Genomic DNA, 15,910 nt, shown 5'->3' on the forward strand with positions numbered 1-15,910 from the left:
TCGGAGTAAAAAAAATCTCTTTATTTGTCCATACATAATAGAACCTTGGATTACGAGCATAATTCATTTCAGAAGTGCGCTCGTATATGAAAACAATTGTAATTCAAACTAAATTTCACCCCCCAAAAAACCCTAATTATTCTTTCCACAACCCAAAAAAAAAATAAAATAAAATAAAAAAAAAAAAAAAATATATATATATATATATATATATATATATATATATATATAAATAATTAATACAAAATATAAAGTAAAAAATAAACAAAATAACATGCAACATTAACCTTTGAAAAAAAAACTCTGTTATGTGTTTCTTTTAGTGTTTGTGTGTGCATGCACTGTGTGTGTGTTTGCGCACACGCTGTATATGTGTATGTGCGTGAAGATAAGACGAGAGGAGGAATGACTTCCTCTCCGCTCTCATCTCACAGAGTAGCCCTACTGTGCGGGATGACTTTCACACATACACATATACTAACGGAAACACTGTTTTATCGGGAAAATAAACAAGAAATCTCTGACATTTACCTTTTTCAGCACTCTGGGCTGGAACTGTGTTTTTTGAGTAGCCATCCCTTTATGTTTACTGACATTCTTACTGGTTACTTTTTATATCAATCCATTCTCAGTATAGCACAATGCACACTGCTCTGTATGGAAACTGAATTGGGTCACACAACCTAAGACTTAAATTTCAGAATAGGTACGCTGTGTGCATATTCTTGCAAAGTCCTTATTTGAGAATTGTTGGGTATTTTTGCCAATCCTAATCCTGTTTAAAAACACTAATCACTTTCAAATGATATTGGGTGCTAATAAAAGAAAACAAAAGAATTAAAAAAGACAGCCCAATTTAGAATTTGGAGTTTGGAGGGGTAAATGAAAAACTTCACAAATCAAAGAACTTTTTGGTAAATCCATATCTGGGGCTGCATCTGTTTGTGGTCCTTTCCTAGTGATGGGTTTACTTACCAACCACACAGGTAGCACAATCTGTCACTTTGAATGATTAATTTTATGACACAAAAGTTCTGGAGCAGACAGCTGGAGACTAATAGTTTGTTAGATGAAAAAAAGACAATGACAGTAAAGTGAAGGGTAAATTTAGCTTTCTCTGATTCTCTGTAACCTGTCTCTGAACTTTGGTGAATCAAGAGAGATGGTTGATGACTTCAGGAGGACATGAAGCGAATACTTTCCAAAGAACATAACGACTCCTCTGTGGAGATCGTCAACAATCCTGGGTGTTCACCTGGAGGGGAACTTTACCTGGTCTCTCAAGGTCCTTACTCAAGAAAGCCCACCAACATCTTTTCTCCCTAAGACGGCTGAGGAGCTGCCACCACAGATCCTTACCACTTTCTGTAAAGGGAGTATTGAGAGCATCCTGAGCGGCAGCGTCACTGTCTGATTTGGTAATTGTGCCACCTCGGACCGCAAGACCCTACAGTGGATAGAGAGGACAACCAAGAAGATCATCGGGGTCTCTCTTCCGTCTATCAAAGAAATCTTCACAACATGCTGCATCTGCAAAGCCAACAGCATTGTGGCTGATTGGACACACTACTGCCATCTGGAAAAAGGTACTGAAGCATTCGGGCACACACATCCAGACTGTGTAACAGCACCTTTACACAAGTCATCCGTCTCCTCAGGAAAAAGGGACTGGACTGCCAAGCACACACACACAATCACTCAGATGAACTCAACTACCTCAAAACATTGGGACTGAACTGATGAACACACACTTACAAACACTGATCAACAACCAGCTAACAAATGTTCATATCAAACATAGAAATGGCATACATGAACTGTATCAGTCAGGATTTAGGCCTCATCACAGTACAGAGACAGCACTCGTTAAAGTAGTAAATGACATCCTATTGGCCTCTGATCAGGGTTGTGTAACTATGCTTGTATTACTCGACCTCAGTGCAGCTTTTGACACCATTGATCACGCTATTCTTCTTCACAGATTATAAAATGTAGTAGGAATTAAGGGTACAGCCCTCTCCTGGCTCAAATCCTATCTGACCCATCGTTATCAGTATGTAGACTTAAATGGTGATTATTCTGCATGTTCTCTAGTGCAGTTTGGCGTTCCGCAGGGTTCAGTTTTAGGTCCACTGCTTTTTTCCCTTTACATGCTTCCTCTGGGCAACATAATCCGTAAGCATGGTATTAGTTTTCATTGTTATGCTGACGATACACGGTTATATGTCTCAGCAAAACCTGATGAGAAAAAACAGCTTACTAAAATTGAGCAATGTGTGCAGGACATAAGAAATTGGATGCTAATTAACTTCCATCTGCTAAATCCGAATAAGACAGAAGTTCTAGTCATAGGACCGCATACAGCTAGAAGTAAGATTCTAGATCACTCTGTAACTTTAGATGGCCTTTCTGTTCCATCAAGTGCAACAGTAAAAGACCTCGGTGTGATTATTGATTCCAGCCTTTCATTTGAAGCTCATGTTGATAATATTACCAGGATAGCATTCTTTCACCTCAGAAATATTGCCAGGATAAGAAATTTATTGTCGCTAAACGATGCAGTAAAACTAGTTCATGCTTTTATCACCTCTAGGTTGGACTATTGTAATGCCTTACTGTCTGGTTGTTCAGCTAGATGCATAAATAAGCTTCAGCTAGTCCAGAATGCAGCAGCGAGAGTCCTTACTAGAACCAGAAGATATGAGCACATCACCCCTATCTTATCTTCACTGCATTGGCTCCCTGTGAAATTTCACATTGATTTTAAAATACTACTCTTGACATATAAAGCATTAAATGGTCTCGCGCCGCAGTACCTGAGCGAACTGCTAGTGTCTTACGAACCGCCACGCCTATTTTGATCAAAGGATGCAGGCTGCTTGTCAGTACCGCGTATTATGAAAAATACCACTGGGGGCAGAGCCTTTTCTTACAAAGCCCCAAAATTATGGAATAGTCTTCCAAATAGTATTCGGGACTCAGACACAGTCTCAGTGTTTAAGTCCAGGCTAAAAACCTATTCATTTAGCCAAGCATTTTTATAAATAGATTTGCCATAGGTAAAGGAGCAGATCTGGGGGACTCATGGACATAGAGTATTATGGTAAACTGGTATGTTTGGATGCTGTCTTCCTCATTCTCATTGATCACTCAGGTTTGCTGACGGTGAGGTGATTGTTTGCTTTACATCTCGGGAAGCCCTCATGTTTGTGTTTTCTTCTGGCTCTCCCTTTTAGTTATGCTGTCATAGTTAGTCCTGCTGGAGTTTCTGCTTGCACTCTACAGTTAATATACATTCACATTATACATTGTGTGACCATACCTAACTGCCATCTCTCCTCTTCTTCTCTCCCCCCCCTCTTTCTCTTTCCTCTCTCCTCCTGTCTCCCCCTTTCACTCTTTCTCTCTCTCTCTGTCGAGCTACACATGTAGTTCCTGAGCTGCCAGAGATCCAGACTCCCTCTGCCCTCCGGACCTGTCTGACCCATCCTGGTGCCCCGCTTCTGGCTGAAGATCTCGTCACATGGATGCCCCGTTTGTCTCTCTGGGATGCGTCTGGTGTCTGGGGATGGTTCTTTCTACCTAGAAAATGGTTCTGGCCTTGACTGGTGTTGGCAACTGTTTCTCTGGGGACTTGACAGTTCGATAGTTCAGGACTGGAACTTCTTACAAGTCTACCCGGGTCTTCAATACCTTCCTGGACTCCATATTAACATCAATTAACATCAGCTATTATAGCTGAACTGCCTCCCACCCTACACACTGTATAAATGCAGATTATTTACTGCTTTCTGTTTCACCCAAATGAGGATGGGTTCCCTTTTGAGTCTGGTTTCTCTCAAGGTTTTTTCCTATTACCATCTCAGGGAGTTTTTCCTTGCCACTGTCGCCCTCGGCTTGCTCACCAGGGACAAACTGACCATTTTGATTCATACAAATTCACATTTCATACTAACTTAAATAATTCTTTTGACTGTGTAAAGCTGCTTTGCGGCAATCAAAATTGCTAAAAGCGCTATAGAAATAAAATTGAATTGAATTGAATTGAATCAACCTGTAAATGCTCTTTTGCACAATATTTATAACTTGTTATTTGCACAAAACTCTTTTCTATCTTTGGTGCTACGTACAAGGAATGTAACTGTTTCTTCTCCCACTTCCTCAACTCATTACTACATAACCACGAAGTATTGATATGTTATGTTGTTGTGTTGTCACTTTGTCGCTCTTAATAGCACAGTTGCACATGCACTTTATGCTGTCTCTTTTTTATAGAACTTAGATAGTTATCTGTTAATTTAAAAATGGCAATCTCTTTTGTCTCAACTAGTCAGCTAATTAGGTTTCTTAGTTACCTAGTTGGTTTTGTTAACTTGTGTTGTTAATTTATGTTGTATGTAGCACCTTGGTCCTGGAGGAACATTGTTTTGTTTAACTGTGTACTGAACTGTTTATGGTTAAAATGACAATAACAGCCTACTTGACTTGACTTGACTTGACTTGGAACCAGCAGATGGTTTTCAATTTATATGGCAAAACTGGTCTGAAATGAAGGACATGCTGATAAAGAGATCATAAAATAAAATTAACGTATAGGGAAACAAAGACAAAGTGTTATCCCCTTGTAAAGTCTTCTTAGTACAATTAATTGATGTAGGCAATGTGCATTTTTTGATTCTTGGCAAATAGCAGGCCTGGATGTTTGGTCACCTCAAACCAGAACTTTGTAACAATCACACTCACACTTTATTTTATGATAATAAAATTTATATCAATGGTGTTAAATCTGATCTTAAAATGGAGAGTTAAACTGCAGTTGAATTCCAGCCAAGCAGCAACTCCACCTGACTCTACTTACTTAATTAAATTGTGTAGACTTCCAAAAGATTTTTATGTGCAAGTCCTGTTTCTCAGGAATAACAAGCTAGGTTTGTGAAAATTGTGGGGGGAAAAATCTAACGAAATTCACAATTAAAATGATGAAAGGACGTACAATAAAAGGCACAACTGCACTTATGTGGGCTAAAACCAATCCCTGTCCTGCTGGGATATTTGTCCCCAAAAACACACAGCAGGAATTCCACCCTGCTTCCACAATCTTCACTTAAACAGTACTGTAAGTCCTTTAACTACACAAGTCACTCCCTTAATTAAGGCTAATTCATATATCAGTCACCAAAACACTAAGAGTTACAGTCCATCCATTAGTGCAGAATATCCAAACAATGCCCTGTCTTCTGCGCTGCGTTTGTACGGTATTAAAGTTTTAGAGTTCAGAGGATCCTCCCTAGTTCCACACATTAGACAGACGACACTAATACCTAGCGATAATCCCCAAAAAGCCACACCAAGTTGTTTCTGTACATGTCCATGTGTATAAAAAGTCTGGTATGACAGTAAGTAGTCACCGAGCTACGGTGAAGGAGCTTACTGATCATCTTCACACACTGAAGCATCATGGAGTCCAGAGCCTCTCTCTCCATTCTAGCCCTGCTGCTTGGCTTCTCGCAAGCTTTCTATCTTAACCAATCTCAGGATGTGGACATCACAACAAGGATTCTCACCACCAACAAAGGTCTGATAACTTTCCACTTACAGTATGTTTGCCTGTCTCACTCTACAGTATGCTAATGATTTTGTAATAATTTCATTGTAAATCCACTTTGTGTCCTTGCACCAGACACAGAAAGTCTGGTGATGAGGGTTTTATTTGACACCAGAAGATTTACCTCAAAAAGCTAAGGCATTACAAGTAACACTGCTTAGTGATTTTGCTGTCTTTATTTCTTTTTGTTTCTCTGTCTAAAGGATCCAATGAAGTGTTATTGGAAGGAGACATCCTCTTGCCAAGAGGCAGAAACGCTCTTGTCTGCACCACCAACGACTGCTTTTGGAAAAAGTCCCCAAATGGCTTAGTGGAGGTGCCTTTTACAGTGAGCAGTGATTTCTGTAAGTGAAAGACTTCCTTGTTCACACTTTCCAGTTATGACACATTTCTGTTTATTCCTTAACAATGTGCTGACTGTTTTCTTTATAGCTTCCTCTGACTTGACTATAATTACCAGCGCCATGGCTACCTTCCACAGTAAAACCTGCATTAAATTCATTCCTCGGACAAATGAAACCGACTATATTAGCATCCAGAACCTAAATGGGTGAGCATCAGTCAAACATTTTCTATAACCTGTAAATACAGTTTCATATTTTGAATTCGCTTTTAATGTCCACATGTTGGCTTCAGTGACGTCCTCAATCTTGTCTCTTTTCCCCCAGATGCTACTCTAGTGTGGGCAAAACAGGCGGTGCTCAGGTGGTCTCTCTCAGCAGGTTCGGTTGTGTTTACTATGGCATCGTCGAGCACGAGCTGAACCATGCGCTCGGTTTCTATCATGAGCATACTAGGAGTGACCGTGACAGTTATGTCCAAATCAACTGGGCAAACATCCAGTCATCAATGAAGTCTAACTTTGACCTGCAGAACACCAACAACCTCAACACGGCGTATGACTACTCCTCCATCATGCACTACGCAAAAACAGCTTTCTCTGCCAATGGTCTGGATACCATCACTCCTATTCCTAATAAAGCAGTGAATATTGGACAGAGACAGGAACTGTCCACCATCGACATCCTGAGAATTAACAAGCTCTACAACTGCTAAACTTGTTCAGACCTTTTGAAATAATATCATTAAATATCATTTCTGTAAGATAACATATCTGTTAATGATAGAGGATGCAGTGATGACTTCACTTGCTGGAATCATACAATAAAATGGTTACAAGCATGTTGTTCTTATTATGTGCTTTAAACATGTATTGATCCTTAACAACACAAAACATTTCTGTTGTCCTACAACCATAAATCAAAACATTGACATCACACATTTAACATGATTTTATTGAATACTAAAAGTACAATCAAAAACTAATTTAATAAATTACTGGACAGCATTAAATAATGAAATCTAATCATGAGTGAATCATCTATCAATTAAATCTTAAGGGCTGCGTTAATCAAAGAAAATTAAAGAATTTAACTACTGTATAGACTACTGAAGAATGACATGACTGGCATAGAATTATAATATTCTGGGGGGTTCTCGGAGTAAAAAAAATCTCTTTATTTGTCCATACATAATAGAACCTTGGATTACGAGCATAATTCATTTCAGAAGTGCGCTCGTATATGAAAACAATTGTAATTCAAACTAAATTTCACCCCCCAAAAAACCCTAATTATTCTTTCCACAACCCAAAAAAAAAATAAAACAAAAAAAAAAAAATATATATATATATATATATATATATATATATAAATAATTAATACAAAATATAAAGTAAAAAATAAACAAAATAACATGCAACATTAACCTTTGAAAAAAAAACTCTGTTATGTGTTTCTTTTAGTGTTTGTGTGTGCATGCACTGTGTGTGTGTTTGCGCACACGCTGTATATGTGTATGTGCGTGAAGATAAGACGAGAGGAGGAATGACTTCCTCTCCGCTCTCATCTCACAGAGTAGCCCTACTGTGCGGGATGACTTTCACACATACACATATACTAACGGAAACACTGTTTTATCGGGAAAATAAACAAGAAATCTCTGACATTTACCTTTTTCAGCACTCTGGGCTGGAACTGTGTTTTTTGAGTAGCCATCCCTTTATGTTTACTGACATTCTTACTGGTTACTTTTTATATCAATCCATTCTCAGTATAGCACAATGCACACTGCTCTGTATGGAAACTGAATTGGGTCACACAACCTAAGACTTAAATTTCAGAATAGGTACGCTGTGTGCATATTCTTGCAAAGTCCTTATTTGAGAATTGTTGGGTATTTTTGCCAATCCTAATCCTGTTTAAAAACACTAATCACTTTCAAATGATATTGGGTGCTAATAAAAGAAAACAAAAGAATTAAAAAAGACAGCCCAATTTAGAATTTGGAGTTTGGAGGGGTAAATGAAAAACTTCACAAATCAAAGAACTTTTTGGTAAATCCATATCTGGGGCTGCATCTGTTTGTGGTCCTTTCCTAGTGATGGGTTTACTTACCAACCACACAGGTAGCACAATCTGTCACTTTGAATGATTAATTTTATGACACAAAAGTTCTGGAGCAGACAGCTGGAGACTAATAGTTTGTTAGATGAAAAAAAGACAATGACAGTAAAGTGAAGGGTAAATTTAGCTTTCTCTGATTCTCTGTAACCTGTCTCTGAACTTTGGTGAATCAAGAGAGATGGTTGATGACTTCCGGAGGACATGAAGCGAATACTTTCCAAAGAACATAACGACTCCTCTGTGGAGATCGTCAACAATCCTGGGTGTTCACCTGGAGGGGAACTTTACCTGGTCTCTCAAGGTCCTTACTCAAGAAAGCCCACCAACATCTTTTCTCCCTAAGACGGCTGAGGAGCTGCCACCACAGATCCTTACCACTTTCTGTAAAGGGAGTATTGAGAGCATCCTGAGCGGCAGCGTCACTGTCTGATTTGGTAATTGTGCCACCTCGGACCGCAAGACCCTACAGTGGATAGAGAGGACAACCAAGAAGATCATCGGGGTCTCTCTTCCGTCTATCAAAGAAATCTTCACAACATGCTGCATCTGCAAAGCCAACAGCATTGTGGCTGATTGGACACACTACTGCCATCTGGAAAAAGGTACTGAAGCATTCGGGCACACACATCCAGACTGTGTAACAGCACCTTTACACAAGTCATCCGTCTCCTCAGGAAAAAGGGACTGGACTGCCAAGCACACACACACAATCACTCAGATGAACTCAACTACCTCAAAACATTGGGACTGAACTGATGAACACACACTTACAAGCACTGATCAACAACCAGCTAACAAATGTTCATATCAAACATAGAAATGGCATACATGAACTGTATCAGTCAGGATTTAGGCCTCATCACAGTACAGAGACAGCACTCGTTAAAGTAGTAAATGACATCCTATTGGCCTCTGATCAGGGTTGTGTAACTATGCTTGTATTACTCGACCTCAGTGCAGCTTTTGACACCGTTGATCACGCTATTCTTCTTCACAGATTATAAAATGTAGTAGGAATTAAGGGTACAGCCCTCTCCTGGCTCAGATCCTATCTGACCCATCGTTATCAGTATGTAGACTTAAATGGTGATTATTCTGCATGTTCTCTAGTGCAGTTTGGCGTTCCGCAGGGTTCAGTTTTAGGTCCACTGCTTTTTTCCCTTTACATGCTTCCTCTGGGCAACATAATCCGTAAGCATGGTATTAGTTTTCATTGTTATGCTGACGATACACGGTTATATGTCTCAGCAATACCTGATGAGAAAAAACAGCTTACTAAAATTGAGCAATGTGTGCAGGACATAAGAAATTGGATGCTAATTAACTTCCATCTGCTAAATCCGAATAAGACAGAAGTTCTAGTCATAGGACCGCATACAGCTAGGAGTAAAATTTTAGATCACACCGTAACTTTAGATGGCCTTTCTGTTCCATCAAATGCAACAGTGAAAGACCTCGGTGTGATTATTGATTCCAGCCTTTCATTTGAAGCTCATGTTGATAATATTACCAGGATAGCATTCTTTCACCTCAGAAATATTGCCAGGATAAGAAATTTATTGTCGCTAAACGATGCAGTAAAACTAGTTCATGCTTTTATCACCTCTAGGTTGGACTATTGTAATGCCTTACTGTCTGGTTGTTCAGCTAGATGCATAAATAAGCTTCAGCTAGTCCAGAATGCAGCAGCGAGAGTCCTTACTAGAACCAGAAGATATGAGCACATCACCCCTATCTTATCTTCACTGCATTGGCTCCCTGTGAAATTTCACATTGATTTTAAAATACTACTCTTGACATATAAAGCATTAAATGGTCTCGCGCCGCAGTACCTGAGCGAACTGCTAGTGTCTTACGAACCGCCACGCCTATTTCGATCAAAGGATGCAGGCTGCTTGTCAGTACCGCGTATTATGAAAAATACCACTGGGGGCAGAGCTTTTTCTTACAAAGCCCCAAAATTATGGAATAGTCTTCCAAATAGTATTCGGGACTCAGACACAGTCTCAGTGTTTAAGTCCAGGCTAAAAACCTATTCATTTAGCCAAGCATTTTTATAAATAGATTTGCCATAGGTAAATAAGCAGATCTGGGGGACTCATGGACATAGAGTATTATGGTGAACTGGTATGTTTGGATGCTGTCTTCCTCATTCTCATTGATCACTCAGGTTTGCTGACGGTGAGGTGATTGTTTGCTTTACATCTCGGGAAGCCCTCATGTTTGTGTTTTCTTCTGGCTCTCCCTTTTAGTTATGCTGTCATAGTTAGTCCTGCTGGAGTTTCTGCTTGCACTCTACAGTTAATATACATTCACATTATACATTGTGTGACCATACCTAACTGCCATCTCTCCTCTTCTTCTCTCCCCCCCCCTCTTTCTCTTTCCTCTCTCCTCCTGTCTCCCCCTTTCACTCTTTCTCTCTCTCTCTGTCGAGCTACACATGTCGTTCCTGAGCTGCCAGAGATCCAGACTCCCTCTGCCCTCCGGACCTGTCTGACCCATCTTGGTGCCCCGCTTCTGGCTGAAGATCTCGTCACATGGATGCCCCGTTTGTCTCTCTGGGATGCGTCTGGTGTCTGGGGATGGTTCTTTCTACCTAGAAAATGGTTCTGGCCTTGACTGGTGTTGGCAACTGTTTCTCTGGGGACTTGACAGTTCGATAGTTCAGGACTGGAACTTCTTACAAGTCTACCTGGGTCTTCAATACCTACCTGGACTCCATATTAACATCAATTAACATCAGCTATTATAGCTGAACTGCCTCCCACCCTACACACTGTATAAATGCAGATTATTTACTGCTTTCTGTTTCACCCAAATGAGGATGGGTTCCCTTTTGAGTCTGGTTTCTCTCAAGGTTTTTTCCTATTACCATCTCAGGGAGTTTTTCCTTGCCACTGTCGCCCTCGGCTTGCTCACCAGGGACAAACTGACCATTTTGATTCATACAAATTCACATTTCATACTAACTTAAATAATTCTTTTGACTGTGTAAAGCTGCTTTGCGGCAATGAAAATTGCTAAAAGCGCTATAGAAATAAAATTGAATTGAATTGAATTGAATCAACCTGTAAATGCTCTTTTGCACAATATTTATAACTTGTTATTTGCACAAAACTCTTTTCTATCTTTGGTGCTACGTACAAGGAATGTAACTGTTTCTTCTCCCACTTCCTCAACTCATTACCACATAACCACGAAGTATTGATATGTTATGTTGTTGTGTTGTCACTTTGTCGCTCTTAATAGCACAGTTGCACATGCACTTTATGCTGTCTCTTTTTTATAGAACTTAGATAGTTATCTGTTAATTTAAAAATGGCAATCTCTTTTGTCTCAACTAGTCAGCTAATTAGGTTTCTTAGTTAACTAGTTGGTTTTGTTAACTTGTGTTGTTAATTTATGTTGTATGTAGCACCTTGGTCCTGGAGGAACATTGTTTTGTTTAACTGTGTACTGAACTGTTTATGGTTAAAATAACAATAACAGCCTACTTGACTTGACTTGACTTGACTTGGAACCAGTAGATGGTTTTCAATTTATATGGCAAAACTGGTCTGAAATGAAGGACATGCTGATAAAGAGATCATAAAATGAAATTAACGTATAGGGAAACAAAGACAAAGTGTTATCCCCTTGTAAAGTCTTCTTAGTACAATTAATTGATGTAGGCAATGTGAATTTTTTGATCCTTGGCAAATAGCAGGCCTGGATGTTTGGTCACCTCAAACCAGAACTTTGTAACAATCACACTCACACTTTATTTTATGATAATAAAATTTATATCAATGGTGTTAAATCTGATCTTAAAATGGAGAGTTAAACTGCAGTTGAATTCCAGCCAAGCAGCAACTCCACCTGACTCTACTTACTTAATTAAATTGTGTAGACTTCCAAAAGATTTTTATGTGCAAGTCCTGTTTCTCAGGAATAACAAGCTAGGTTTGTGAAAATTGTGGGGGGAAAAATCTAACGAAATTCACAATTAAAATGATGAAAGGACGTACAATAAAAGGCACAACTGCACTTATGTGGGCTAAAACCAATCCCTGTCCTGCTGGGATATTTGTCCCCAAAAACACACAGCAGGAATTCCACCCTGCTTCCACAATCTTCACTTAAACAGTACTGTAAGTCCTTTAACTACACAAGTCACTCCCTTAATTAAGGCTAATTCATATATCAGTCACCAAAACACTAAGAGTTACAGTCCATCCATTAGTGCAGAATATCCAAACAATGCCCTGTCTTCTGCGCTGCGTTTGTACGGTATTAAAGTTTTAGAGTTTAGAGGATCCTCCCTAGTTCCACACATTAGACAGACGACACTAATACCTAGCGATAATCCCCAAAAAGCCACACCAAGTTGTTTCTGTACATGTCCATGTGTATAAAAAGTCTGGTATGACAGTAAGTAGTCACCGAGCTACGGTGAAGGAGCTTACTGATCATCTTCACACACTGAAGCATCATGGAGTCCAGAGCCTCTCTCTCCATTCTAGCCCTGCTGCTTGGCTTCTCGCAAGCTTTCTATCTTAACCAATCTCAGGATGTGGACATCACAACAAGGATTCTCACCACCAACAAAGGTCTGATAACTTTCCACTTACAGTATGTTTGCCTGTCTCACTCTACAGTATGCTAATGATTTTGTAATAATTTCATTGTAAATCCACTTTGTGTCCTTGCACCAGACACAGAAAGTCTGGTGATGAGGGTTTTATTTGACACCAGAAGATTTACCTCAAAAAGCTAAGGCATTACAAGTAACACTGCTTAGTGATTTTGCTGTCTTTATTTCTTTTTGTTTCTCTGTCTAAAGGATCCAATGAAGTGTTATTGGAAGGAGACATCCTCTTGCCAAGAGGCAGGAACGCTCTTGTCTGCACCACCAACGACTGCTTTTGGAAAAAGTCCCCAAATGGCTTAGTGGAGGTGCCTTTTACAGTGAGCAGTGATTTCTGTAAGTGAAAGACTTCCTTGTTCACACTTTCCAGTTATGACACATTTCTGTTTATTCCTTAACAATGTGCTGACTGTTTTCTTTATAGCTTCCTCTGACTTGACTATAATTACCAGCGCCATGGCTACCTTCCACAGTAAAACCTGCATTAAATTCATTCCTCGGACAAATGAAACCGACTATATTAGCATCCAGAACCTAAATGGGTGAGCATCAGTCAAACATTTTCTATAACCTGTAAATACAGTTTCATATTTTGAATTCGCTTTTAATGTCCACATGTTGGCTTCAGTGACGTCCTCAATCTTGTCTCTTTTCCCCCAGATGCTACTCTAGTGTGGGCAAAACAGGCGGTGCTCAGGTGGTCTCTCTCAGCAGGTTCGGTTGTGTTTACTATGGCATCGTCGAGCACGAGCTGAACCATGCGCTCGGTTTCTATCATGAGCATACTAGGAGTGACCGTGACAGTTATGTCCAAATCAACTGGGCAAACATCCAGTCATCAATGAAGTCTAACTTTGACCTGCAGAACACCAACAACCTCAACACGGCGTATGACTACTCCTCCATCATGCACTATGCAAAAACAGCTTTCTCTGCCAATGGTCTGGATACCATCACTCCTATTCCTAATAAAGCAGTGAATATTGGACAGAGACAGGAACTGTCCACCATCGACATCCTGAGAATTAACAAGCTCTACAACTGCTAAACTTGTTCAGACCTTTTGAAATTGAAATATCATCTCTGTAAGATAACATATCTGTTAATGATAGAAGATGCAGTGATGACTTCACTTGCTGGAATCATACAATAAAATGGTTACAAGCATGTTGTTCTTATTATGTCCTTTAAACATGTATTTATCCTTAACAACAGAAAACATTTCTGTTGTCCTACAATCATAAATCATAGACTACATGACTGGCATAGAATTATAATATTCTGGGGGGTTCTCGGAGTAAAAAAAATCTCTTTATTTGTCCATATACAGTAGAACCTTGAATTACGAGCATAATTCTTTCCAGAAGTGGGCTTGTAATCAAAACAATTGTAAATCAAAATTAATTTTACCCCTAAGAAATAATTAAAACTCAAATTCGTTCCACAACCCAAAAAATAAATATATAAAAATAATTAATACAAAATATGAAGTAACAATAAAACAAATCAACATGCAACATTAACCTATAAAAAAATAAAACCTGTTAAGTGTTTCCGTTAGTTTTTATGCTGTGTGTGTGTTTGTTTGCGCATGCGCTGTATCAGTGGCGGCTGGTGAAAATTTTTCCTGGTGGGGCTGATGTGACAAAATATTTCTTTGTTTAGTCCAATATAAGAATTAAAATCAACAATCAGACGATAATTACAATTAACAGTAATGATTTAATCTCCTCCACAAAATCACCATTTTCACAGATAAAGTAAATGAACAAATTTCTATTGTATAATACGCCATGCATGCTTAAGAGAGTATCAAATACAATAATCAACATCAAAGGGTATGATCAGCTGGATCACCTTTCGAGCAAAGTTGCATCTCAAAGTGGTTCACACAAAGAAAAACAGTTTTAAAAATGCAATTTAACACAACAGTCTAAAACGGGTATATTAATAAGGATCTCCCGAATTTGGTGGAAACTGCTCTTCGCTCGTTAAGTTCGCCATCAGTACTCTGATTGACCGCGCCTCAATAGAAAAAAAACTTAAATCTCGCGGTATTTTCTGCTGCTTGGGGCAAAATTTTCAGCGCCCCAAGACCATAAAATTCTGAGAAACTGATTGGCCGCATATTTATTAATTTACCCTAGCAACAGTACATGACGGGCTATTTGGCTGCACTCAGGGGCGCTTTTTCTCAGCGCCCCATGACAGAAACGATACAAGTCTGTCTGTGGAAATTCACTGTTGAATGAATGTCACTAGGTGGGAAATGTTGTATATGTTATTCATATCGCATGTAGGCACATACTGGTGGGTAAACCGAATTTAAAAACTTAATTTGTAAAAATATATTTTACATTTTTAGCCCCTCTTATCAGGGAGGGCGGTGCCCCAGCGCCCCCTATGGGCCGGCCGCCACTGCGCTGTATATGTGTATGTGCTGAAGATAAGACGAGAGGAGGAATGACTCCCTCCCCCCTCTCATCTTACAGAGTAGCCCTACTGTGCGGGATGACTTTCGAACATACACATATACTATAGGAAACACTGTTTTATCGGGAAAATAAACAAGAAATCTCTGACATTGACCTTTTTCAGCACTCTGGGCTGGAACTGTGTTTTTTGAGTGGCCATCCCTTTATGTTCACAGACATTCTTACTGGTTACTTTTTATATCAATCCATTCTTAGTATAGCACAATGCACACTGCTCTGTATGGAAACTGAATTGGGTCACACAACCTAAGACTCAAAGTCCTTATTTGAGAATTGTTGGGTATTTTTGCCAATCCTAATCCTGTTTAAACACTAATCACTTTCAAATGATATTGGGTGCTAATAAAAGGAAACAAAAGAATTTAAAAAGACAGCCCATATTAGAATTTGGAGTTTGGAGGGGTAAATGAAAAACTTCACAAATCAAAGAACTTTTTGGTAAATCCAGATCTGGGGCTGCATCTGTTTGTGGTCCTTTCCTAGTGATGGGTTTACTTACCAACCACACAGGTAGCACAATCTGTCACTTTGAATGATTAATTTTATGACACAAAAGTTCTGGAGCAGACAGCTGGAGAAAAATAGTTTGTTAGATGAAAAAAAGACAATGACAGTAAAGTGAAGGGTAAATTTAGCTTTCTCTGATTCTCTGTAACCTGTCTCTGAACTTTGGTGAAACAAGAGAGATGGTTGATGACTTCAGGAGGACATGAAG

General features: G+C 39.2%; 2 protein-coding genes across 2 annotated transcripts; both read left to right on the forward strand.

The window, feature by feature from the left end:
* The first annotated feature begins 5,425 nt into the window (after positions 1 to 5,425).
* On the forward strand, positions 5,426 to 6,667 carry LOC128518828 (hatching enzyme 1.2-like). The gene is made up of 4 exons (XM_053492141.1): positions 5,426 to 5,575; positions 5,809 to 5,949; positions 6,038 to 6,155; positions 6,274 to 6,667. The coding sequence occupies exons 1-4, from the start codon at positions 5,458 to 5,460 to the stop codon at positions 6,659 to 6,661; spliced, it is 765 nt and encodes a 254-aa protein (XP_053348116.1). The 5' UTR covers positions 5,426 to 5,457; the 3' UTR covers positions 6,662 to 6,667.
* A 5,845-nt stretch (positions 6,668 to 12,512) lies between these two features.
* Positions 12,513 to 13,834, forward strand: LOC128518824 (hatching enzyme 1.2-like). Its single transcript, XM_053492139.1, has 4 exons — positions 12,513 to 12,662; positions 12,896 to 13,036; positions 13,125 to 13,242; positions 13,361 to 13,834. The coding sequence occupies exons 1-4, from the start codon at positions 12,545 to 12,547 to the stop codon at positions 13,746 to 13,748; spliced, it is 765 nt and encodes a 254-aa protein (XP_053348114.1). The 5' UTR covers positions 12,513 to 12,544; the 3' UTR covers positions 13,749 to 13,834.
* Positions 13,835 to 15,910: the final 2,076 nt, after the last annotated feature.

The sequence above is a fragment of the Clarias gariepinus genome, chromosome 3 (genome assembly GCF_024256425.1).
Source record: "Clarias gariepinus isolate MV-2021 ecotype Netherlands chromosome 3, CGAR_prim_01v2, whole genome shotgun sequence".
Lineage (NCBI taxonomy): Eukaryota > Metazoa > Chordata > Actinopteri > Siluriformes > Clariidae > Clarias > Clarias gariepinus.